Here is a 27,652-nt window from a genome sequence, read left to right as displayed (position 1 = left end):
AAAGAATGAGGTCAGCTGACTACCTGAATATACTGAATGACCAGGTTATTCCATCAATGGATTTTTTCTTCCCTGATGGCACGAGCATATTCCAAGATGACAATGCCAGGATTCATCGGGCTCAAATTGTGAAAGACTGGTTCAGGGAGCGTGAGACATCATTTTCACACATGGATTGGCCACCACAGAGTCCAGACCTTAACCCCATTGAGAATCTTTGGGATGTGCTGGAGAAGGCTTTGCGCAGCGATCAGACTCTACCATCATCAATGCAAGATCTTGGTGAAAAATTAATGCAACACTGGATGGAAATAGATCTTGTGACATCGCAGAAGCTTATCGAAACAATGCCACAGCGAATGCGTGCCGTAATCAAAGCTAAAGGCGGTCCAACGAAATATTAGAGTGTATGACCTTTTTTTTTTGGTGGTGACTTTTTTTTTGGCCAGGCAGTGTATTATGTGGGAGTTATTAGCCAAAAACGCTTTTGCATTGAAAATAGCGCCACCTGCTGGTCATTTTTGGTGTGTGAGTTACAGGGGCCAGTCTATACTACCCCTATCAATTTTATTTCCATGAGTGTTATGGTGTTGGCACAGTGCCAAATATTAAATTAGACGGCCACCAGAGCGCCACCTAGTGGTGGATCGGTTAGTCCTTCATCAGATATCCTCAGGAGGGCATTGACAATAATTATACCAAGTTTCGTGTTAATCCGCCCAACCGATGTTGAGATATAAAATACTTCAATTTAAGGAGCGCCACCTCGTGGTCATCGCCTGACATTTTGCACAGGGCCTCAGGGGCTCATGGGGAAGTAGTAAACTGAGTTTCATGTCATTTGGATACACCAATGTGGAGATATGCAGCACTTTTTGTTAATAACTTTTTGTCGGGAGGGTCCACAGATGCTGTGTGCAAAGTTTCATGCCAATCAGTGAAATTGCCTGGGAGGAGTTCGAAAAAGTAGGTTTGCGACATTTTGCAAATTTTCGGAAAAAACGGTAGGCGNAGGGTCCTCATGGACGACTTCGTCGTCAACTGGGGCCCTAATAATAATAATAAACAGCGCGATTACAATAGGGTCCTCACGGACGACTTCGTCGTCGCTCAGGCCCTAATAACAACAACAACAACAACAACAATAACAACAATAATAAGGACTAAAAAACTGAACTAATACATTTCATCGGGATTGTGTGGGTGTGGTTTGATCAGATTTAATTGACAGTGACCAGTTGACCAAATAATCCACCAACTTTCATCAGATTTTAGAAAATGAAGTCATTCTTCCCTTTTTTGAGAAGTGAGTTCACTTTTGGAAAGTGAATTTAAAGTTTTTATTTTCTGTGACTAAAGGTACACAGATTATTAATCAGCTTCTGGAAGGAAAGGACAGCATTACAGTGATTGAAAAAGCTGTTTTTACATTTGGTGGCAAAACTACTATTTAATGAACAGTTTAAAGAAAAAGTCTTCACACGTTGGCTGTCTTTCCTGAGTTTTAATAAGCATTCATGAATGGAGACACTCAAACATACAACCGCATGAACAGTCAGTCAGTCAGTCAGTGAGTGCCTAGCAAGTCCTCTCGCCCTGCTGTCTTTATAGTTCCCATAACATATGCACATCAACAGTCAAAATATGTGGCGCCTTGACATTCCTAAAACTCAACATCTCTTGAGACTAACAAGGACACTTGTTGTCCTCCCTGGCTCGTGACCTTGGTGTCTCTCACTGCTGTCACAGTAGGGGTTAAATGAGTGACACACATCATTAGGTTAGAAGTTCAGTTTCATCAAAACAAGTAACGTCATCAAAACAAGTAACCTTATACAACACATTATAGATTAAACGTGTTTAAATACCAGAATTTTCCATCACATTCCACCCTTTTTAGCATTATCATGCTAAACCATAAGCATGGAAAATTATCTCACTACCTTATGTCCTACGAGTTCCACCCGTACCAGCCAAACGCCAGTATCACCATCCTCAAACATGGTAGATGAAAGCCCAGGCAGAAGTCACAGGCCATAAGCACAGGCAAGCCAAATATCCCCCTCCCTATATGGCAACGGAGAGAGTAAAAGACTTGTCCGTCTAACTACACTACCTAATAAGGGAAAAAACCTCTATATGATGAGGACAAAAAATCCCTTAAACTAAACTCTAAGTTTAAGCAAGATAAGCATAAATGAAAAATGTCATCTTTAATGAGAATACACAATAGTAAAATCAATAAAGGGAACACATTGCTTTACTGACTGTCATGCGAATGTTTATATAAAAGAAAATGAAGATGAATAAAATGAGAAATAAAATTAAAATAAAAAAATGAAAGTGAAAATCAAAAGAATACATTGAGTAAATATGGTGTCTACTAAACTAATGCTAAGTGTAATCAATGTTAAAGCAGTGTAATGTAAAAATGTGATTGCTAATCAAACCACTAATGAATCAACTTTAATGATCAAAACATTTCTAAACTAAAACACATAAATGTGAATCAGAATAAGAACTTAAACGAGTGACTCCGGTGAATTGTAAGGAGTCCACAGATCCATCTGCATATAGCACCCTACAGCAGATGATACCATTGATGTAATCAGAGATCTCACACAGGGAACGACACAACACGTAACAATGCATAGCACCAGCAGAACCACTACGACAGGGGCAAACAGATGCATTTTCCATCCGCTCAAAGAAAACCGGGACCACAGGTCCATACCTGCTCCGAACTCAGTGTCACAGCTCTTCTTCAGATGTAGCAGGTCATTAAGATGAGCAACCACATGTGTCATGTTATCAGTGATGTCAGGTATGTATGTACCGCAATCAGTACCCACAATGTGACAAACCCCCCCTTGACTGGCCAGGACTAAATCCATAGTCATCCTGTTCTGCAGAGCCACATATCTGAGGCCCTGTACTGCTGGTGTGAGTGAGCCGAATCCTGTAGCCACATTGTTTGTGAGATTTTCCAAGTCCACAGCTACAGCATCAATCTTGTGTGCATTGTTTACTGTTCTCCACCTTGGCAGGAGACCCCCAAAACCCTTCTCCACAGGGGCCACCATTACCACAGCTCATCTTGCTCTGTGCGGTGGGTAGTAGTGATCATAGTCTGTGTGAAAATGAGTCAAATCAGGAACAATAGTCACAGCTGGCAGCAACTTAGCCAAGTAGCACCTGCCACACCATCCAAGCTGAAGGGCCTGATGAACATGTTTGCCACACACCCAGACGTGATGTCTGAGCAATCCATACCCATCACTGGATGTCAGTAAGCCATCTCCATCACCAAAAGCACCTGGAACAACCCGTTCCACCTGCGAGCTTTCCAGTTCTTTCGTCTCCAATCTCTCACTACAACATAGTCGCCTGCGTCAGATCATGCAGCTTCCCTTCCGTTGGTTTGGGCAGGGCAGCTTTCACCTGTTGGTGGATTTCAGACAAAACAGAGGACAAGGTTGCACAATATCGTAACATTTCATCCTTGTCATGACCAGTGTCTGGCAACTGCCTTTTAACGGGCCCAATCCCGGTATTGAGAGGTCTGCCAAATAAGATCTCAAATGGACTGAATCCATTTCTGCTCCTCCTTCTAGTCCTCATGTGCATCAACACAATAGGAAGAGCTTTTGTCCATGACATCTTAGTCTCCTCACACACTTTCACAAGTTTGTTTTAAAAGTTGCATTTTCTCTCATATGCCCCTCCAGAGGCCGGGTGATATGCACAATGGTGTCTCAGATCAATACTCACCAACTCACCAACAGTTTTCAAGGCTGCACTCACAAAAGCTGATTTTAGTTGGAATTCCCCACCTGGGAATCAGAGTCATCAAAGCCTTCGCCACTGCTGCTGCATCCTGTTTAGCTGTGGGAAAAGTTTCAACCCATTTTGAAAACAAGCACACAATCACCAAAACAAACTTTTTTTTGTTTAGCTGTTAGTTCAATGATATCCATTTGCAAGTGATCAAAAGTATTAGTATAAAAGGTATACTATAAAGTAAAGTAGCACAGATCACACATCTTTTGCAAAACTCTGTGGCATAACCCCCGTGCAAAATTCTATGGCATAACTGGAAAACTCTCTTGTAAACCAGTATCTCTGTATCTCATCAACCATTCCCCCCTTTGACACGTGGTCCAAACCATGTGTCAGTTTAGCAAAGAAATGAAAAAGGTAGAGGGAGACAGGGCAGGCCATCAGGGCCTGTCCACACTTTATCAACCCCAGTGCATCCTGCTTTTTTCCAAACGGCCTTCTCCGCCGGAGAGTCCCTTATCTGCAGGTCTGTTATATCAGCCATAGCTGCAACTGTAGGAGTAGAGGCAGGTGTTAGTGAGGTAGCATGCAAGGCTAAAGACAATGGCAGCACATGATGAGCAATAGTTTTCCCTGTTGAAGTTAAGAAATCCCTATCCTTCCAAATTTGTCCAAAATCATGAACCACACCCCAAGCATATCTCTGTCTTGAAGCTGATCCATCTACAAAAAATTTAAAATCAGCGTTGGCAATCAGTGTGTCTCACAAATCTGGCCTGCGAGAGCAAGCAGAAGTTATCACAAACACACAGTCATGTGTGTCAACTGCAGCAACACTATCAAGTTTAGCTGAAAAAATAAGCTACAGGTTGCTGTTTCCCCCCGTGTTCTTGTAACAGTACAGAAGTCATGTACCCACCCTTTCGTCAACAGTCTGGGTAAATGGTCTTGTACAGTCAGGCAGTCCAAGAACAGGAGGTGTTTGCAAAGAAAATTTAAAGTCAAGAAAAGATTTCTCTGCATCAGGAGTCCAAATGACACAATCAGATGGTTTCAGGCCTTTCCCATGAGCAATTGCTGCTAATGGTGCCTCAATTTCAGCATAATTAAGAAGAGATCATGTGACCCAGGAATGTGACCTCTTTTGCAACAAATTGTGGCTTTGACAGGCTAGCTTTATGGCCCTGTTCAGCCAAATGAGTCAGCAAAGTGATGGTGTCTTTAACACAGCCCTCTCTGGTTTCACTCGCAACCAAAATGTCATCAACATAATGCAACAAAGCACTTCCTTTAGGCAGTAAAAAAGTTTCCAAACTGTCTCTCAAAGCAGAATTTCAAATCAAAATGCAAACCAGAATTGACTCTCTTGGTGTAATGGAACAGTGAAAAAAACATTTGACAGTTTAACAACTGAAAACCATTTGCTATCAGCTGGAACTTGGGACAGAATTGTATGTGGATTTGGGACCGTAGGCGCCCTGGCCTGCACAGCAGCATTCACAGCTAGCAGGTCTTTGCACAAATCTCCACTCTGCAGGTTCGCCATCATGTCATATTTTATGCACAGGAAATATGAACGTCCTCACAGGAGAGTTTGCACATGGAACAATCACGCCCGCTTTCAACAGATCATCAAACACAGGTTTGATGCCTTCAACTGCTTCACGTCTGAGAGGATATTGATTATGACAGGGTCTGTTGTCTGATTTAGGTGTTATTATCACAGGCTCGCAGTTTTTTAACAGACCAACATCAATCAATCAATCAATTTTATTTGTAAAGCCCAATATCACAAATAACAATTTGCCTCACAGGGAACATCATGTTTACTTTTGGCCCAGAGATAAGCGGGAACCTGCTGTAGCTCTGGGATGTCTGCAACGGATTTAACCATGCACATGTCAGTATCAAAACCCAGTCTTGTCTGCAAACACGACTGAACGAGAAGTCTCAATGGCACAATTTAGTTTCTTTCTGTACTCCCTCATTTCCTCATTAAAATCAATATGAGGATCAGTTGTAGACTTCCAGCATGGAGTGGCGTTCAGCTCCCACACCCACAGACGCAGGTCTGTGCAGTTGGGATTTACCAGTGAGATGTGTGAATCAGTTTTGTGACAAAATCAACTCATGCAATCGATCAGGAAGTTTCACCGAGACAGCACAATTAATGTCATTCCAATACAACCAATCTAGCTGTAACCTATCCTTTTCCTGTCCTGTATTACATCAGATGTCCTCATAATCACCGTCAGTGTGAGAAATAGGAATCATGTGCTGTGCAGTGCAGGCATGTAACGTCAGCGTGTGTGTGTGTGTGTGTGTGAGAGAGCTGCAGCAAAACAGAGGGAGGGAGATCCATCTTCAACTCGATCGTACACAAACTGTCCCTCAGTGTGTTGAAAAAAACCCCCAGAACTTTCCTTCATTTCATTCACTCTCCTCACCTGAATGCCGTCAGGTGTACAAATCAAAACAATTCCCAACATACACATGAGATCTCGTCCCATCAGATTGATAGGGCATTTGTCAGAATACAAAAATGAGTGTTCGAAAGATTTTCCCTGTCTCAGGATCAAAACAATTCAGCGGAGCAGTGTATTTTTCAATAATCCAGGATCAAAACAATTCAGCGGAGCAGTGTATTTTTCAATAATCGCTATTCCTGCAACCCCAACTGTTTTCTGATATCTCCCACTCAGTTTAGGTTTAGCCTTCGGATGAAAATCACAACGTCTTACGACTGATTCTGTGGCCCCGGAATCCACCAAGAAAGAGAGTTCCACACCTTTAACTGACAGTGTGTATTGAGGCCTCCTTTTTGTATGCCTCTGCTGAAAAATCAGCCAGCCTATTGCTATGCTCACTCTCTCTCTGTTCAGATTCAAGGTGCAGATTCGCGTCACAAACAAGCTCATACTCTGTATCAGTCATGATGTGTGTGTTGTGTGTTTCTGTATTTGTGTTAGTGTCAGTGTTCTCACGTGTCTGAAGCGTTGGTTGGTTTTCCAGGTCAGTGTCGTCACCAGATTCGTCCGTCCTCGTGCTCTCACCACATAGTCAATCTGACTCATCTGCCCGATCTTTTTTCTTGTTGTTTCCCCCTTTACGGCAGTTTCTTGCCCAATGTCTCTTTCTGCCGCACTTGAAACAAGGGTCATTGTCTTTTTGCCCTCCTTTTGACTTTCCTCAAGTTCGGTCAGTCCACCATACTGCATCACTGCTTGTCTCAGGCGGTATAGACAAGCAGAGACAGTCTCATCTGCATCCTGCTTAACCGCCACCACTTTTCCCCAGTCCAAACGAACAGGGAACTCCGTTTTCAATCTTGTCATCAGCCAAAGAACAATGTCTCTGTAAGCAGCGCTGATTCAGAGAGGCCAGCTGCTCCCTCTGGTTCGTGGTGTTCAACATACGGTGGAGGCCGTTCAGGTGGAGCCGAGTCGAGGTCCGAATCCAGCTTCGAACACTGCACCGGGAAACCTTTGGGGCCCTGCCTATGCTTGGCTTCCCTCATCCAACTACTAAAAGTTGACCAATCTGCCTGAAACTTGACCTTACCTCCAAACTTCTAATCCCCTTCTTTCTAAGTCTGTCAACCTCACCTCTAAAGCCTCGAGCTGTTTAACGCTCAGGCTGCCTGTTCTCGGGAAACAGCACTTATTGACCCACAGATCTAACTGAGCCACGCTCTCCTTTCCATAATTAATCTCCATAAATCTCACGTTGGGAGCACCATAATCAGGCTCAATTTTCCCCTTTGAAGTTGTGCTCTGTCCAGATCCCATTGTAATCAAACTCTTAGTTTTCTTAGTAGTATTACAAGTAAGTCAAATTTGTGGAAGCAAAAATCAATCTCAAAAAATGTGCAAACTTATCACTTTAAAGGAAAACATTTTTTTTCTACCTTTACCCTAAAATGCGCACGACTTACAAAAAGGAAATAAAGAAAAACACGCTTCACTCACTCTGTCTGTTCCACTTTGATAGCAAGTGTCTCTACTTCTCCTTTAACCCAGACAGCTTCTCACCACCTTTTCTTCCGCCTTTAACGGCTGAAATAATGTTAGGTTATGTTAGGTTCCTAACCTACACTACTTTAGGTCCCTGACCTAAACCGAGCTCACCACTTTTCCTGCACTCAGTTTCCCAGAAACTGTGCCTGGCACGTCTGCCAACCTATCTCAATAGGTGGAAAAGACTTTTCCTGCGCAGTCCTCAAAACTCACCAGAAAAGACAGCGAGGTGTTGACAACCACCAAGTCTGTTGGACCCCAACGGTGAAGGGAATCCCGGTTTTCCAGACATCAGGCCCTCTTCTCAACCTTCCTTTGTGGGGGAGTTTGAGGTGGTAAGAACCTCAACTCTTGCTGTGCGCACAGTCTTCACACCTTCAGTCCAGAATTCCAGAATACGCTCACAGATGAGGTCCCTTCGTGGTCGCCAATTTTGTGGTGGCAAAACTACTATTTAATGAACAGTTTAAAGAAAAAGTCTTCACACGTCGGCTGTCTTTCTTGAGTTTTAATAAGCATTCATGAATAGACACTCAAACATACAACTGGATGAACAGTCAGTCAGTCAGTCAGTGAGTGCCTAGCAAGTCCTGTCACCCTGCTATCTTTATAGTTCCCATAACACATGCACATCAACAGGACACTTGTCCTCCCTGGCTCAAAATCTTGGTGTCTGAGCCTCCCTGGCTCGTGACCTTGGTGTCTCTCACTGCTGTCACAGTAGGGGTTAAATGAGCGACACACAGCATCAGGTTAGAAGTTCAGTTTCATCAAAACAAGTAACCTTATACAACACATTATAGATTAAAGGTGTTTAAATACCAGAATTTTCCATCACAAGATGAATTCAAAATGAAAATCTTTTCTTCTTAGAAACTCTTGGAAGTAAATTTCTATGTAGGAAACAGAATTACATCGCACATGGGATACATTTTGTAAAGTTATGTATTTTCTTAATTTACACGATGAACATGTACAAAATATCAGGTAATTAATAACAGCACATGGAAAAATAAAACCAAATACATGTATGACATAAGTATATGTGAAGCAAATAAATAACAGTATTTCAAGACAGTTTCATAAAAATAAACACACACACACACACACACACACACACACGTCTGAGGGGTATTCCAGGTAGGAGGTTCAACAAACTCCAAGTCCAATCCTGAACTCTGTGTTGATTTACCCTGAGATGGGAAACTCTAAGTATCCGGTTCCAGAACAGCTGATTTGAATTAGTTTAATCAACTCTGAGTAGGTACAAGCGCGTGCACAACCACAATAAAAAGCCATCATCAGTGGAGCCCCGATACCACAATTCACCATGGCAACCAGAGAGAAAAAGCGATCAACTTATTTTACACCTGTGGAATTGGAGGTGCTCATGATTGCCTACAGCGAATATGAGCATATGTTTTGTAAAAAAAAAAGTAACACAGCTAAAGCTGTCAAGGGAAGAGAGGCGGCGTATGAAATTTAGCAATCAGAATTTTTTTGACAAGACGTTGGTGGCATAGTGGATAGAGCAGGCGTCCCAGGTTGGTTTTGCCGCAGCGGCCCGGGTTCGACTGTGGCCTGTGGCACCTTGCTGCATGTCACTCCCTTTGTCTCTCTCTCTCCCCCTTTCACGCTTAACTGTCTTGTCAATTTAAAGCAAAATGCCCCCCCAAAAAATATTAAAAAAGAATCCTTGCTAATTTCAGCAGCTGTTTTAAGGACATATAGATGGTTGATGAATTTTTTTATTTTTTTTTTTACATTTTTTATTTTTATTTTGTGAGAACAAAGTGTTACAATGCTTACATTCAGACAATATAACAGCACCTCTTCTGCCCCTCACAATTGTAATTTTTTGTTTAAAAACAAGAATCAAAATACATAAAGTCAAAACCCTTATATTTGAGAACTTGGGCCCAATCCCAATTCCTATTTTAACCCTCAATCTTAATTCTCAAGCTCAACCCTAAATCTCACTAGCCCTCAAAACCAAGTGTTAAGGGCTATCTTGTGACTTTAAAATGGGACACCCCTCAAAGGCAAATATGTCTTAAGACTGTCGGGGGCAGCAATATGCCAAAACTCTATCCAGTCTGTCAGTTCAAAGAAGAAGAAATATATGTCATCAGTAGTTGTCGATAAAAAGACGTGATGAGTTTTTTTCCCAACACTTTATTTCAATTCTTGTACAAAACAAGCAGTGACAGACATGAACAGAACAAATATGCCAGGGTTAAGAGAAAAGAAAAAGAAATAAAATAAACAAATAAATAAATAAAAAAGTTCAGCAGCTCAAACAATTAAATTGTTTACATATTTTCAGAGTCTTTATAGCTTTGGAGTTTGTGGAGTGCTGAATGGTTTCTAAGTATTGCTGCATTTCATTCATAAAAATTTTGAACAAGGGTTTTCTGTTACAAAATTTTCTCTTATGAATATGGAATTTCGCTAAGATAATAGATAGATTAATGATATAGAATTGTTTTTGTTTTGAAATGCTGACATCATAAAATCCAAACAGCACATCTTTGTACAGTAGTGAAAATAGAACATAAATGTTGCAACGAATATACTCGACAAAATCTTTCCAAAAAGTGACAGTATAGGGGCAGCTCCAAAACAAATGTACAGTTACCAAACAACAATCTTCGACAATGCCGTCTGCAGCTGTGCTGATTTCATATTGAAACAGAATGCTTGATCACTAGGGGAACAGTTGCCGTTGTGACTGAGAATTATGTTATGAATATGAACAGTTCACAAGTTACAAATTACTCACTCCCATAGTTTTTTTGGAGCCTGCTTGCTTTTTGTAAACTTGTCTTCATTGGTGGCCCTGAAATGAATCAGGGCTTGTGTTTTGTCTGGTGGCCCTGAAATGGAACAGAGATAACAACATTACTTTCTTTTATTTTTTACTTTTTTGGGCTACCTGTCAGATATTCGTTAAGTTATTAGTTTAGTTTCATGCAGTATTGCAAGTATTATCACAATGAATACTGTAGTCAACATCCAGCAGAACTGGTGAGGCTGTTTACACAGTCACACAAGTGTTATCTGGTGACTTTCATCCACGTTAACGTTTCACTCTTTGGGTTATAAGTTGATATTCAACCAAATAACCGGGGTTACGTTTGGCGGGGCAGGCAAGCCGTCGCCCGCGACCAAAAATATGTGTGTTACGCTACAAAGAGGTCTATAGTCCATAAAATGACGTTAAACTAAGATAATGCAATGGTTATCATAATTTTAAAACAACTATTAACGAGGAAAATACTCACATTGATAACTGTGCTTCCTTACGCTTGTCGCCGCCATCTTGCATTGACTGAATCGTCTGTACTCGGCTGGGTTCGGCTGAGCTCGGCGGATGATACGCAAAGGATTCTGGGATAGCACTTATTGCCAAGGGTGGTCCTGGAAAATCTTAAAAGTGAGGGCCATACAACCCTGCTTATTCTTGACCCTCAACTCAACACTCTGAGAATCGGGACAGCACTAGCACTTCGCGGGGGAGCGGATTTTTGAGACTGAGGGTTAAGATTGAGGGTTAAAATAGGAATTGGGATTGGGCCTAGAACGTTCTGGGAAAGATGGACATATACATTAGAGCAATTTAAAAAAAAAAAAAAAAAAAAAGTCTACCAGGGGGATTTGAAATAAATTATAAGTACAACAAGACTCATTTTTAGGCCCAATAAAACATCAAATAATAAATAGATACAAAAACAGCATTACAGGGTAATTCATTCAATACCTCCACAAAATCTGTCTGTAAGGGGCTAAGATATCTAACCCACTTAGTCCAAAGTTTAATAAATGCATTTTTCCGAAGGCAAAGAGAGAAGGTAATCTTTTCCATAAGGTAAATGTCATTGACTATAACTATCCACTCCTGTATTGTGGGTGGGTCAGGAAGCAACCAACGCCTTGTAATTGCTTTTTTACCAGCGGTTATCAAAATACCAAATAAATATTCATCAGCTCTTCTAACCTGTAAAGCTAAATTTCCTAAAAATAACGTGGAAAATTGCATAGCTAGGTTAGTGTTAAATATGCCTCTTAATACTTTGTGAAACTCTGTCCAGAAGGGTTTAACCACTGGACACTCCCAAAAGATATGCCAGTGACTGGCTTCTCGGTGTTCACACCGTCTCCAGCACGTAGCATCCCTTCCAGTAAAATGTGTCTTTTGTTTTGGTGTAATGAATAAATGGAGAATACACTTCCACCCAAACTCCCGCCACACGTGAGAGCTGGTGCATTTCCACTGGAGTTGACAAATGTCAAGCCAATCCTCTTCAGATATTAACAGATTACCTTCCCTCTCCCATTTTTCCTTAACATATCCTGTACTGAGAGACTTTTTGGACAATAGGCCTTTATAAAATCTAGAGATGACACTCTTATTTGACTTACTTTGATAGGCATCAATAAAAATTATCAATATTGGGTCATTAAGGTCTGTTTCCTTTCTAATGTTATGTTCAAAACGATTATGTACCTGGAGAAATCTGAAAAAAATCTGAAAAAAATCTGATCTTTCCAGATCATAGTCTTCCCTCAACTTTTCAAAGTTTTTAAATTTTCCCTTTTCTGTAAGAGAGTAAAATGTTGTTATTCCTTTCGAAATCCATGATTTAAATCCCTTATCTATTGTTTTAGGCTTAAACTCAGGATCATAGGCACACCATTGAATTATCTGTAACTTATTACTTAATTTGTACTTGTCTTTTATCATATTCCAGATTTTTAACTGCACTTTGATCCATGGGTTTTGCACTGTATCTATAAATCTTCCCAGATGTTTGTGAGGTAATACTGCTTGTATTGGGGGGGTCAACCAGAATAGAGAGTTCGATATCTTTCCACCTGGCTTGAAAGGACGGGTTACACAAGTTAATTAGGGGTCTAATCTGAGCTGCGTAAAAAATAATCTTTAAAATGGGGTAATGCCATTCCCCCTTGCTTTTTTGGAAGTTGTAATGTTTTAGATCTAACCCTGGGTTTTTTACCCTGCCAAATAAATCTGGAAATAATTTTATTCAGTTCAGAAAATTGTTTTGAGGGAATTTCTACAGGGAGTGCCTGGAATAAGAAGAGATATGGTGGGAGAATATTCATTCTTACAGAATCAATTCTGTGACTAAGACTAAGGAAAGAAATTGAGTTCCATCTTTGTATGTCTTCTTTAATTTTCGTTAAGAGGGGGCCATAATTTATCTCTGCCAGTGTTTGAATTCTTTTTGGTAAGTATATTCCTAAATATTTCAATGAATTCTGATCCCAGTTAATATGGAATTTCTCCCGAAGTTGCTTTGTGGGTTGAAAATTGATAACCAAAAGTTGTGTTTTTTTGTACATTTAATTTATATCGTGAATAATTACAGAATGTTTCTAAAAGAACCATTAATTTGGGGAGTGAATTAGGAGGGCTACTTAAATAAGCTAAAACATTGTCAGCGTATAGCGCCACCTTGTGGTCTTCTCCATTGATGCAGATGCCTTTAATTATCTGAGTCTGTCTTATCCACTGTGCCAATGGCTCTATATAGAGTGCAAACAGCAGGGGCGAAATCGGGCATCCCTGTCTTGATCCGCGTTCCAGTATAATGATATCTGAAAGGTATCCATTTATTTTTATCCGGCCGATGGTTTACTGTATAATGTATGAATTCCTTTAATAAAAATGTTGTCCAAGCCAAATCTTTCTAAAACTTCATATAGAAATTGCCAACTCACGGAGTCAAATGCCTTCACGGTGTCTAGACTAACTAAACAAGCTTCAAGATTATTCTGTTGGATATGATGTAAAATATGTAATGATCATCTAATATTATCATGAGTCTGTCTTTGTGAAATAAATCCGGTCTGATCCTTATGTATAAGCTGGGGAAGAATCTTGTCCAGTCTTCTGGCGAGAATGGTTGCGTAAAGTTTATAATCAGCATTCAGCACCAAAATAGGTCTATATGAGCTACATTTTAATTTGTTTTTCCCCTCCTTGGGATTAACGGAAATTACCGCCTCATTCCAAGATGGGGGCATTTTAGCAGCTGCTAATGTTGTATTGCAAGCACGAAGAAGGATTGGCATTCACTCGACTTTAAAGACCTTGTACCACTCTGAGGAGAAGCCATCTGGGCCGGGCGATTTGTTTGCTTTCAGTGTGGAAATGGCACTATTCAACTCTATCTCGGTTACAGTGGCTGTTAATATTTCATTTTGTTGCTCTGATATAACAGGTAAATTGAGGGATTTTAAAAAATCGTCAATTTGTTCAGCACCTTCTAACTGTGGTCGTGTGTACAAGCCCTTGTAATATTTTCTGAATATTCTTTGTATTTCATCTTGTTTATATTGAATAGTTTTAGAATCTGTATCTCTTATTTTGTATATTGTGTTGTCTGCTCGTTGCTTTTGTAGTTTCCTCGTCAAAATTTTTGATGATTTTGCTCCTGACTCATAGTACGTTTGCCTTGTGAATATCATCTTCTTTTCAATTTCCTGTGTATATATCATATTTATTTAGTTTCTAATTGTTTTTATTCTAGTCAGTGTTTCTGGTTTTTGTTCTCTTTTATGTTGTGTCTCAAGATCTTTCAATTCCTTATTAATGTCTATCAGTCTTAACTGTTGTTGTTTCTTTTCATAGGCGCAGAATGATATGATTCTCCCTCTAATAGCAGCTTTTAAAGTATCCCACACTATAGCTGAGTCAACCTCTCCCTTATCATTTTGTTCTAGAAACCTTTTTATTTCCTCTCTCATTTGAGTTTTGAATCTTGGATTATTCAGGATATTAGTGTTCAACCTCCACAGAGTTCTACCAGGGTTATCCTTAATATCCACAGTGCAGGAGAGGGGGGCATGATCGGATAGGTCAATACATCCAATATCACAACCACGTATTCTATGACGATCTCTCTTTAACACAAAAAAATAATCTATTCTTGAATACGCATCATGTGATGTGAATAGAAAGCATAGTCACGGCCTGATGGGTAGAAGTCCCTCCATAAATCTAGTACAAGATGGTTGATGACTTATTTGAAAGTCATTTGAAATTTGCTCTGATGTGAGCGCACGTCCGTGGTGTGTTAGATTTGATATGTGTGGCCAATAAATGATTGAGTCTAATGAAAAATGGTACGGTTCAAACAGGTGTTCATTGGGGAATGACAGCACATCTAAACGGGGTCTGAAGATCCTCTCCCAGTGTAAGGCATTGTGAATTAATTATGCCTCAATATCGATGGGATTTCCTACATATGGACAACCCATGTCTGTCTGTCAGCTTGCTTCAGGTTCGGCTATAGGGAGGAGACGGGGTGAACTCAGGGTTTCTTAAAGAAAACCTGCCAGCGAGCAGGTTAGGTTCACAGAGTCAGTTGCCATGGTGATTGACTCTGAGTTTGACTTACCTCTCTTTCTGGAACTGAAAACCCAGAATTTCCCTCATTTCAGGGTTAACATACTCAGAGTTTTCACTAAACCCGCTTTCTGGAATACTCCCTGAAGATGAGACTATAAACCAAAACCCAGGAAAACATTTTGTGTGCTCATGTGTCTTTTTGGCAGATAAACTTGTTCTTTAATAAACTGAGTGATTTGAGAAGAGCCTTAAATTGTAGGAGAAAAGATAAAAATTCAGGAAGTAACTCAGGGAATTTCTGTTTTTGATTTAAAATGTATCATTTAGAATAACAAACTTAATATGTTTTATTTCGTCGAATGTTTTTCTAACATGTGACGCATCATAAGCCCCTCCCTTACGATTGGCTAATTGGATCATCGAAAAATAATTCTGTGTTCTGATTGGCTTCCATTTCCACGACATAGTTCCGCAATTCTAGTCTGTTTTGACGTTGTTGAAAGAGCTCTTCAAAACAGCATACGGATCCATAAGCAAGTCAGCGTTCTACTCACCGGTTCGTAACTATATCTGTCTTACTGAAACATAACAAATGCATCTCCTGCTTTAAGGCTTCAGCTGTGTCGTGTTATCACTACAGGGACGTGTTAACAGCTAGCGTTAATGCTAATGCTAGCAAAGTTAGCTGCGGGGTCCTTATCTACCAGTATAACTTTAGCGTTAGCCAGTAGCTGTATTGTGTGGACTTGGCAGTTGTCACATGTGTTGCCCGTATTGACCCGCTCCTTGCTAGTGCTTCAAGCTAGCTGAATGAATGTTGAGGATATTTAACCAAGGCAAAGAGAGCCAAGCTTCTCAGTGTGCCATAGTACAGGAGCTCATCTCTCAGTTCCTGCATGGAAACACTGTTGACTGCATGAAGTCTCGTCTCCTCTATTGACATAGCTTCATAAGCACTAGACCAGTGGGATATTGACATCTTCACAGTGTTAACATACACTGTTTAGTGGACTTCAACCCCGATATGTTATACAGTTACTTGGAAAATTAATAAAATCCACTGAAACAAATGACAATTGCTTTACCAAGTGGCTGTAGTGGATCATGATCTGAATGAGAGATCAGCAACATCAGTTGATTTTTGGCAGGGCAGTTTTTATGGAAGCAAAGGTAGGGATAGCTATGTAAATATGAGGAGTTATCATAATCAGTTATGTTACCTACTCCCATATTCTTATGGCACACAGCTGTATATCCCTAAAGTTTTGATTTGGTTGACTATTGACTATTTCCATTGTCTGCATTCTTCCATTATCAACTGTGTTGAGTTCATGTTGGCAGCAGACTTTTTCCCTATTCACATCCTCCAGCTTACAGGGGTACCTTGAGATGCTCTCAGGTTAGCTGTGAAATAGAATTCCAGCATGTTCAGAATCAGCTCAGAGGTCTCCTCCTCACCATCTGACCTACCTGGAATACTGCAATAGTCATTACTGGGAGGCAACTTAATCATATGTTGAAACAATTCAATTGCGTCCTTTTAATACTAAAGAGTAGGGATTAGGGCTGGGCGATATGACCAAAATGTCATATCACAAAATAGGTCATTTCATATCCCGATAACGATACATATCACGATAAAGCACATTTTAATCCAATGAATAAAAACAGCATAATTGTTTCTCTGTGTGTGCTTTTACGTAGCACGCAGGTGTTCCGGATTCAGAGGTGTGACGGAGATCAGACTGATCAGAGCCTTAAACTCTAAACATTTCTCCTTGTTTGATAACTTTACTATGAGTCGGGCAACCAACTTATTTTAAAGAAGACGAGAGAAAAAGAGAGAGAGAGCAAGCAGCTGTGGTCGAGCAAGCTAGAGATTGAGTGAAGAGAGAGAGTGCTGGTAGCAAGAAAGCTGGTGAATCAGATCAATTAAACCTTATTTTCTGATTGTTTCACAGCGGTTATGTTCTAAAGCTCAAACATGCCCACAGCCCCACACACCTCTGCTCAACACTGAGGCTGTACTCCACACCACCTGATTTGGTCTGAATATGGGTTTTACTGTCATTTATTGTCACTGTCTCGCTTGTCTGCTTTTTCTCAGTGGCGCGGGGCAGCCCTGTGCAGCGCAGCAGAGACAGACAGCGGTGGAGTTATATAAACTCGTTATGTTACTGTAAGTGCTGTAAAAGCTTTGCGAATTAAAAAGCCAAGAAGAGTAATTTATGACCCGTGCAAAACAATCGGTCTCCAAATGACGAAAAATATTGCCATAAAAAGTGTAATTTGCGTCACAACGTTATAAATGATAGAACAAAATATGAAACGTCACACGGTATATATTGTCATATCGCACAGCCCTAGTACGGATGCATGATAATATCGGCACATCATCAGTATTAGCCAATATCGGCTTAAAAATAAACTCTAACAATCTGCCATCTGCTGGTGGGCTATCATGGAAAGAGTATGCATGAATAATATGATGTTAATTCAACTACAGAAGAGACTTGATGGTCACTAAAATAAAGTAGGAACAAAAAAGTTGATATATCGATATCAGTATCTGTTATCGGTCAAATGAGTTGTTGCATATTTGCATATTGGATATCGGCAAAAAATCCAATATCGTACATCCACACCAAGAAGCAACTGTTATACTTTGAGCTCCCCTGGATGTCTGAGCTCCAGACCCTGATACTAAGGGTGTTTTGCGATTATTGGGAGTCAACAGGAAGAGCAGTAGGTGATGCTTCTCGTGAAAAATGAACAAAATAAAAACACCCCCGTAGAAGAAGAGTGCGCCATGAGATGACGTCATAAGAGAGCGTCTTATGCCCACTGTAAACAACAACACACTTAACTGACACTCAACAACTGATCATGGACAGATTCCTGATAAACGGCTCTTGGGAGAACTCTGGTTAGCATTTTGTGAGCGTTCACAGCGCACCTAACCATCTTGAAGAAGAGACGACAAAGAAGAAGTTTAATGTTAAGAGTACCGTCGGAAACAGCTGGAAGGAGACCACTGCGTTGTTCTCCGTATGTATGGGAATGTAGGCGTGTGAAGGACTTTTGGGAGGTAGTTGTCCAGCAGCATTTCACTCACGAACTCTGGCTGAAACATTTCCGTATGTCAAGGGCCACATTTGAGGATCTGTGTGCCGGTACGTCATCGTTATTTGCAAAACCCCAAATCCATAGCAAAAAGTCGCATTTTCCTTTTATCGATATGCTGACAAATCCACCCCTCCAAGTGTAAAAACTTTTTTTGCAAATTTTTGGTCCTTCTTCGAATTTCTGGCATTTCCATCCAAGTTTTTTTTTTCTCGCAATTTTTGAAAATGCGAATAAAAATAGGTGGATGGAAACCCCACTATAGTTAGGCCTACTATTTATTGTTGTTCTATAATGGAGCTTCTAAGCGAAAATGTCTTACACAATTGTATTTCTATAACTGGAATGACAATAAACATTGTAAATCTATAAGAACCCTGTTGGGGGGGCCGGGGGGAATGCTCCCCCGGGAGAAAATGTTGTATATATTTGATTTAAAGGCATCAGTCTGGCGAATTCTGAGAGCCAAGTTATGATGGCAGAATATGCCTAGATTTCAACATCTTTGTGCTTTTAAAGTGTGAAAAATGTTTTATTTTTACTGATAAAAACATCAGTGGTATGTTATGGTGAAGGGTTACACTTAAAATACGGCTCAGGATTAGTGGTTAAACATTTCAGTAATCAAAAGAAAAATGACTAACGTACTGATCTGCCTCTGAAGGGCTATTTTATTATTTTAAATCATGTGCAGACAAAATATTATTTTAAAACACTCTCTCTCTTAGGGCTGGACGATTAATCGAATTTTAATCATGATTTCGATTTTGGCTTGTCACGATCATAAAAACATTATAATCGAAGAAAAAAGATTAATGCGCTGCAAGTGTAAGTGAATGCACCTGTGTTATATGCAGCAGCAGCAAGCGTGTGACGTGTGTGGATCAATAATATGTGGAGCAAGCGATTAAGAACATGGCAGAAAGGCAGCCTTTGGTTGAGAAGAAAGGTAGGACAACTTCAGTCATTTGTCATTGTCACGCTGTCGTGTCTACCCCCCAAGGCAACACGAGCGGGAAAAAAAAAGTCCAAAAAAGTTAATAACTTAAAAATTATGGCGAAAAGGTAGTTTCTTGCAACCCTAGAATTAAGATAAAAATATTCACAAACGGAAAAACACTTCTGGTTGCTGATAAGTAGTGTTTAACTTTTGATTTAACACTAAAAAATTAAAACCCTCGGTGCGCACTGCAGCGCAAGCAGACAGATGCGCGACTCAGAGCAGCATGTGTCACTGACACCAGACCGGTGGAAAATGTCACCATCAGCATATTATTTTACATCAATAAAAAGATTTTATCATTATTTTGAGTGACATTGTTGAAAGAATTTAGCTGTCTGTGTTCAAGCAGGATAATCGGTCTCCATTCATTGCATGTCGGGCTTTCTATTTCCTTGTCGGAGATGGTGTTGCGTTCAAGGTCCCCCCCAAAAAAACGGGAGAAAAAAAAAGGCAGAATATTCGATTTTTTTTTCACAATCGAATCCCGTGCTATCGAACTTGGGTCATCCCTAGTATTTATTTTTATTTATTGTTTTTATTGCTATTATTATTTTAATTTACTATTACTATTTTTATTTTTTTTACTTGTTTACTTGTTACTAATTTATTTCTGGCTGTTATTTTAAGTTATAATTAAAGTTGAGTTTTGGTGGAGTTTTGAAATCAATGAATAATCGTGTTTATTAATCGTGATTTCAATATCAATCAAAATAATCGTGATTATTATTTTTGCCATAATCGTCCAGCCTACCCTACTCTCTCTCACACTCAAACACAGTTACAGATACGCAAAACAATACAAAATACGAGAAGAAAACAAAATGTAAGACTCAAATTAATTACACACAAACAGACACAAATTACTGCTTTCCTCCTTCCCTCCCTCCCTCACGATTTGCAAGTACAGCACCCTGAATCAGAGCATTTGATTTTACGCAACTTCGAAAAGAAGATTTCAAAAGCCCTCTGGTAGTTGAATGCCTCTGGGACAGCCCTATTTATGGCAACCCACTGGATCCATCGCATGTGCGATCTGGCCGAGGTGCGGGTGCTGTAGCTAATCCGGGCCATTCAAGTCAGTGTAAGCTGCTTCAGAATTGCCGCACTGCGGCGCGTCCTAGCCGTGGCCTAGAAGCGACTCTGTGCTCCACTCCGCTGAAAATGTGCGCTGGGTCTATTTTTGACAGACGCCGTGCGACGGCACGTCAGTTTGCACAGACCAAATGAGTGAAACAGGAAGTCAGGCGCAGAAAAGATGAGAGTATCTGGTCAATTTTCAAAATTAAAACACCCACATCGCTACATTAACATGACGTCAAAGTTGGTGGCCCCAGGCCTGAAGTCAAACACGAAGTGACATTATGATCTCGCGATCCGCCAATTCCAGCCGCTCGCCTGTGTGTCGCTATAGTTCCAGTGGACATTGACGCCCGGCAAGACCTGCCCTACTCTGCCTTACTCTGCCTCTGATTGACTTACCCTGACATTCTTACCCTAACCAATCTCATTCCTCATGCCTAAACATAACCAATCCAGGCAAAAAAGGCAATGACTACTAGCCAGTCAGAGGGAGAGTAGGGTGAGCCATGCCTTCACCATAGTAGGAAAAAAAAAATTAGCTGCCCGGCACAGGACGGAGCAAGTCTGTGCCGTGGCCGAATTGTGCGCGCAACGGATCCAGTGGACATCCGGCAGGCAGGCAGCTAGATGTTCTCCGTGCAGCCTGTTGCAGAGACTAGTTTTGACCTGGAATGGAAAGTAACTACCATGAGCCAAATGAGAAAGAAAAAGTTTTCAGAGCTTACTTCAATGGTGCTGTGTGTTGCCATGCAGGCTCAGAGTTGTCTTAAATACAGCCACACAATTCTCTACTGATGTTTTCCAGGTGTTTCTAAGAATTCTTAACAAAGTGGATGTCAGTATTCCTCAGTATTCTGCTTAAAAATGCGTTCTGCTCTATCAACTCAAGGTCACGCTAGCGCTAGGAGAGCGATATCTGTGGTGAGGCTGGGGAGGGGGGAGTCAAAGAATTCTGAGTAGGCGCTCCAGCCGGTGCGCTACAGAGTGACGTTCATTTACCAGAGGCATTTTATATCTGGCTGTTTTTTGGACACTGCCATAGTCTTGTCAATGTATGGGAAACACTGTAGGTTTTTTGAATGGGTTTTTGGTCAGATGCCTAAAATAGGGTCTGTGGTTAACACAAGCTGAAGAGACTTTTATGGTTGCAATCACATATTGACTTAAATGGTATCTCAGAGAAATTCCAGTCTGGTTTTAAATCGCGACATAGCACAGAAACCACCCTTTTAAGAGTTTTTAATGACCTGCTTTGAACTGTTGATTCTGGCGACTCTGCTGTCCTGGTCCTTTTGGATCTGTCTCCTGCTTTTTACATGGTCAACCACAACATTCTCCTGTCACGTCTTAACTCGTGTGTAGGCATTTAAGGTACAGCTCTTAAATGGTTCCGGTCTTACCTATCGAATAGAAGTTTCTCTGTCCATCTCGGCCAGTATTATTCAGCTGCATCCCTGCTCAGTTGTGGGGTACCGCAAGGCTCCATCCTGGGCCCTATTTTATTCTCATCGTGTATGCCTCCCTTGGGGTCAATTTTTAAAAAGTACAATATCTCCTTTCATTGTTTTTGATCTACAGATCTATCTGCCCATAAAAACAAACAGTGAGGCCTCTATTCAGGCTCTGCTGAACTGTCTTAAAGATGTTCAATCATGGATGGAGAACTTTCTTAACCTGAACATAAATAAAACTGAAATCATTCTATTTAGACAATCCATTTTTTTTAGATAGCTATGATGGTGCCATTGGTTCACTAGCATCCTATTATCACTCCACTGTGAAGAACCTTGGTATGATTTTTGATTCTGCCTTTAAACTGGATAAACATATTAGTTCAGTTGTTAAGACAAGCTTCTTTCAATTGAGACTCCTGAGTAGGGTGAAGGCCTACCTCCCTCCACATGATTTTGAGTGAGTAATTCATGCCTTCATCTATTTGCGTCTAGATTATTGTAATTCTTTGTATGTTGGACTCGACCAGTCATCACTGCGCCATTTGCAGGAGGTTCAAAATGCAGCAGCCCGCCTGTTAATGGGAAAGAAACAGCGTGATCACATCACATCTGTACTGGCCTCCTTACACTGGCTTCCAGTCCTTTTCAGGGTCCAGTTTAAAAGTTTAATGCTTGTTTTTAAGAGTCTTAATGGCCTGGCACCATCTTATTTGACTGAGCTTTTACAGCCTCACACCCCAATGAGAGCATTGAGGTCTACAAATCTATTACTGCAGGAGGTTCTGAGATCCAGACACATTGGACAGACTGGACAGACACATCTGATCTTGAGCAAGGTTTCTTGAGAAAACCACTAAAATTTGGAAGGTCACATTCTGCCTTCCACTTTTTCAATAAGCCACTAATGCTCAGTTTGTTGTTGTTTGGCTTGGCTGTAAAGCACAGGCCCAAAGATATCCACAACATATGACTTAGGCCTACAGTCCTCTGAAACTAAACTGACATGTGTTAGTCTACCTTTAGGTTTATACTCACGTATGCCCACTCAAGTAAAGCATACACAGTTAAGGTACAGTTTGATACCACTGGACAAAACAACACTTACAATATTCGTATCCCATCTGCACTTGATGTTTTATTTATCATATAACATTAGCATATTAACATATATTTATCATATAGTATAATAACACTGGATTATTTTAGCTTGATGTCTGGTAACAATGGTAGTCATATACCACCAAAAATTGCAAACATTCTCTGTTTCCAGCTTCTCAAGTGTAAGGGCTTGCTTTTCTCTTTTCAGATCATTGTAATTTGAAAACTTTTATTTTTGGTCAGTCAAAACAAGGAGTCTGAAGACATTAGTTTGGGCTATATGAAATTGGGATGGCTATTTTTCACCTTTTTTTGGTGTGCATTTTTTAGACTTAAAAAAAATTAAACTTATTAACATTTCATGTGAAGTAACTGCTTTCTGACATCCACATGGTAACTGCTTAAAGAATTCAAAGTTGTATACTGCTGTCAACTTAAAATGTCTTTGTGGTTCTTTTCAGAAGCAAACCAGCAGACAAAATGGCATCCGACTCTCCACGCAGACCTAGTCGCTGTGCTGGAGGGGTTTTGGTGCGAGCACAAGCTGCTACGTAAGGATACACATAAGCTTATTATTGTTATTGTTATTATTATTATTATTATTGTTATTACCATTACTATTAGTATTATTGTTTAGAAATACTGTATGTATATATGTGTCTGTATGCTTGATAATCTATGTATGTCCCTGGGCACCAAGAATAAGAAACAGCCTGCTTGATGAAGTTAGATGTTAAATAATTCTGTGTCATTTTTACAATCACGCTTCAAATTGCACTCCTTTAGGGCCCTGTCTACATGTATACAGATAATTTTTTTTCTCCCACAGTTTAAGAAAAAAAAAAAAAAAAAAATCTACACGACTGTCATTTGACAAAATATTTTCATCCTCACTTGAATGCAAAATTAAGTCCAAATGCTCACCTGGCCAGTAGGTGGTGATAAAGACAGTGGTGAAAGAAGTACCGGCGTGATAGGCGTTGTTAACAGTTGTGTAACAGTGATCCAGGATATTCTTCTCTCTGGTCGGACATTTTATAAACTGTTTGTATTTGGGGAGTTCATGGGTGAGGTTACCTTTGTTAAAGTCGCCAAGGACAATAACTTAGGAGTCCGCTCCACACACAGTAGCTTATCTGGTCGGCAAGCGTGTGTGTAGCCTACCTCCTGCACGTTGGCCTGCAGTGGGATGTAAACACCGACCAGAATGAATGAACCAAACTCATGGGGGGAGTAAAAAGGTTTGCAGTTGATGAAAAAACATTCCAGATCAGGAGAGCAGTGCTGCTGGATCACTGTCACGTTATTGCACCAGCCACTGTTAGTGTAAAAACAGATACCTCCACCTTTAGTTTTGCCGGAGAGTTTCATGTTACGATCCGCTCAAGAGTTGGAAGCCTGCCAGCTGCAGCGCAGAGTCCGGTATCGATCCACAGAGCCACATCTCTGTGAAGCACAAAACTGCAGGTGTAGAAAAGTCTCAGTTTTTCATCATTAGTAGCTGAAGTTCATCCAGTTTACTGGCCAGCGAACGCACGTTGGAGAGAAATATACCTGCATGGCAACGGTGTGCGGTGTCCGCGTTGGCGGAGACGTACAGGTGCACCGGCACGTTTCCCCCTCCTCCAGTGTTTAATTGCATGAGCAAAGGTGAGTGCACCTTTGGCCAAAAAGCCCAATAAATCCACTGAAGGCTTGAGAAAAGTGGGATAAAAATCCGCTGGAGTTGTTCCCCTGACAAAAAAAGCCTTACAGCGTCACTGGCCTGAGTGGGCCTGTGACCTGTCAGTCAACTTGCCCGACTTACTTTTTGATTGGCCCCGGGCCATCGGGCCATGGGTTATGTCGAACCCTGAAATGTAATTAAGTATTGAAAGTAAAAGTACAAGTAAATGCTGGTTATAAAAAGCAAGCAGTCAGAATTCTGAGAATTATGAAGTTTATTTCTTTTTAACGTACACCATCTTTAAAATGGAGCGTACGTAACACTTAAAGAAAAACGGATTTTTCTTCACAGCTTGAAGGATTTAAAGAAAACCTTTGACTATCAAGGGCTAACAAACTGCAGTCACCACGCAGTTACCTGACACAGAGCCTCATCTCCTTGAATCATTATTTGCCCTGTCTGCTGTGGGACACCATTTTCTGCTTCCATCATGAAGTCAGTCTTCTCGTCCAGTGGAATGTATTCACTAGCATGTAGCACCTAATCTGATCTGCTAGCCTGGTGAAACCGTCCTAATCTCGCGAGCTCATATTCTATTTCGCTCCCCGGATCAGTCTGGCCATGCAATCATAAAGGCGCATTCTGGCATCTGTTAAAGCTTACCGGGCCAATCACAACTGTTTATTTCTTTGGAGCGTGTATTTGAAATCACATCATCGGAATAGGAGGGACAAGGAGCGGAGTGAATGCAATTTTTAAACAACCAACATGGCTACTGATTTTGAAACTGCGATGGTAAATGTGTTGAACGAACTGGAATGTATATTTTCTTTAAAAGCAGAGCAAACGGCTGCACTGAAAGTTTTTATTGAAAAAAAGGATGTGTTTGCTGTCCTTCCCACGGGGTTTGGTAAAAGTCTAATTTACCAACTGGCTCCGTTGATTGGGAAAAAGATGGGACTCAGTGAAAACCCAGTGGCTATTGTTGTTTCTCCGCTAGTTGCTCTCATGGAGGAACAGGTCAGGGAAGCGGCCAACTCTGAGTCCACAGTGAGGAGGAAATCCGCAAAGACGGTAACACTCTTTCCCAGACATCATCACAGCTCATCTCCGCTGCAGCTTGCTGGTCTGTTTACATTGGCGTTGTGCTAGCCTACGTCACATGTTTCGTTTACTCTGATTGGTTTTCCATCTTTCCAATTGCGTGAAGGGGCACTTTGAGTGACAGCCGTTGATACTGCCCCTCGGGAATCGAGAAAATGTACACTCCATGCCCAGACCCATTCGCGTTTTGCGAATTGGGTCTGGCAACGCCAGGCTGCTGATCTGCAGCCTGGGTGTCACTGGAAATCCAAACTGAACTGCGGCTCTGAGAGCACTTGTTTGCACTTGACCTTATGTGACTAACCTGTGATCTAACTTGCAAGCAAGGACCACTGATTCACCAAGTCTTTGAATTTTATTTTGTAGTAACAAAGTAACAAAAATGCTTAGGATGCAGAAATACACCAGAGTAAAACTAGAGTGAAATACTTTTACTTCAATACATAGGAATGTATTACACCACTGGATAAAGGCTATGTCAAAGATGGTCATATATTTAAGAAGAAGCCTCTGAGCATGTGTAGTAATCTTATTTTCCTTTGGTGGTATTAACAAATCAAACAATCGTAGCTAATTATATCTTTATACATATTGGATTCCTATTTATTTAACATCTTTCTGGTGCAAGGCCCAAGGTGCTATGCAGGGGTGGGTAGTAACGCATTACAAGTTTTTTTATGGAATGAGAACCTTACATGTTCCCTTTTTTTAAGCTGTACTTTTGCACTTTACTTGAGTACATTTTTTAACCAGTAATCTACTTTTTACTTTACTATGTTTGCCATTTATACCTTTGTTGCAAATAGTCTGCTTTGGCCAGTTTCTGCCTGTGTACTGCAAGCTGGGTGATAAAAAGGAGATAAAAATTAAACTGACTGCACAGGCACACACACTCACACAGCATAGAGGCAGCCTCTGACCTTGTGACAGCCACAGCTGCAACAGGTAATCCAACCCAAGTTAGCTAACATTAGACTGTTTAATGTAAAGTTACAGCAAAGGAGTCAGCTGCTGATCTTTGAATTTACAGTGTATGAGTTTACAATATAATAACCTTACATTAACTTTGAGTCAATACTGCGCAACAAATCATGTTACTTATGTTAACCACTAGGGCTGGGCGATATGGACTGAAGTCATATCTCAATATATTTTAGCTGAATGGCGATACTTGATATATATCAATATTTTCTCTGTGACTTAATTGGGGTTTCCCCCAAAGCATTACAGCATAGCATCCCTGTTAGTTTCATTTTTTCAGAGGCAAACCCTTACAAAAAAAAACCCTTACAAAAAAACAAACAATTATAAGTTTAAGCCACGTGCCAAATGTCACACAGGCAGGGTGCGTGGCGTCAGTCCGACCACCCAATGGTTCGACTACCCATTAGTCCGACTACCCAAAGGTCCGACCTAGTATTTGAATCCCATTAGTCCGACCTCCCAGAAATCCGACCGCAATAAAGTTACATTTCAGGGGGGAACAGGCAACTTTCCCCTTTCAGTAAACGCAGAGCAGCGGTACCACTAAACAGCTGCAATGTCTCTATGCGCGGACTGTGAGGACAGTTGCGTTTATCTCATTGACGGGAAATCAAACCTGCTCTTATTTGGATAACACATCCTGGTATTCCCCACACACGGGAAGATGTTTTAAGTGGGGGGGGGCTGCCAACTGAATGAATGAATGAGTGACATCATTGTATTTTTATTTATTTCTGCTGTATAGCGCATTGCACATCACCACTCACTAGGCTGCTGACTGGCTGCCATAAGCTACATACAAATAAAACATTAAAGGGCCAGTGTGTAATATTTGGCATAGTTTATTGTCAATCTGAATCTGAATCTGAATATACTACCCATTAATATGTTTATACAAGTGTATAAACGCTATAAAATAAAATTCGTTTGGTTTTCGTAGCCTTATAATTATGCTTTTATATATAT

The 27,652-nt window shown here is 40.6% G+C and overlaps 1 protein-coding gene and 1 long non-coding RNA gene across 8 annotated transcripts in view; one reads left to right on the top strand and one right to left on the bottom strand.

The window, feature by feature from the left end:
- Positions 1–9,578: 9,578 nt before the first annotated feature.
- On the bottom strand, positions 9,579–11,145 carry LOC126397729 (uncharacterized). The gene is made up of 2 exons (XR_007570703.1): positions 11,081–11,145; positions 9,579–10,672 (listed from the first exon to the last, which is right to left on the bottom strand). It is a non-coding gene; the product is annotated as an uncharacterized LOC126397729 (long non-coding RNA).
- Positions 11,146–15,620: 4,475 nt separating this feature from the next.
- bcas3 (BCAS3 microtubule associated cell migration factor) overlaps positions 15,621–27,652 on the top strand; it is a 939,536-nt gene continuing 927,504 nt past the window's right edge. For all 7 annotated transcript variants that reach the window (XM_050055595.1, XM_050055587.1, XM_050055619.1 and 4 more), the window contains exons 1-2: positions 15,621–15,730; positions 23,394–23,483. In XM_050055595.1, the coding sequence (XP_049911552.1) occupies positions 23,413–23,483 (71 nt within the window). In that variant the 5' untranslated portion in view covers positions 15,621–15,730; positions 23,394–23,412. The remainder of the gene's footprint in view (positions 15,731–23,393; positions 23,484–27,652) is intronic.

The sequence above is a fragment of the Epinephelus moara genome, chromosome 2 (assembly GCF_006386435.1).
Source record: "Epinephelus moara isolate mb chromosome 2, YSFRI_EMoa_1.0, whole genome shotgun sequence".
Lineage (NCBI taxonomy): Eukaryota > Metazoa > Chordata > Actinopteri > Perciformes > Serranidae > Epinephelus > Epinephelus moara.
The sequence above is the reverse complement of the archived record's forward strand: the minus strand, read 5'-3'. Positions and strand labels throughout refer to the sequence as shown.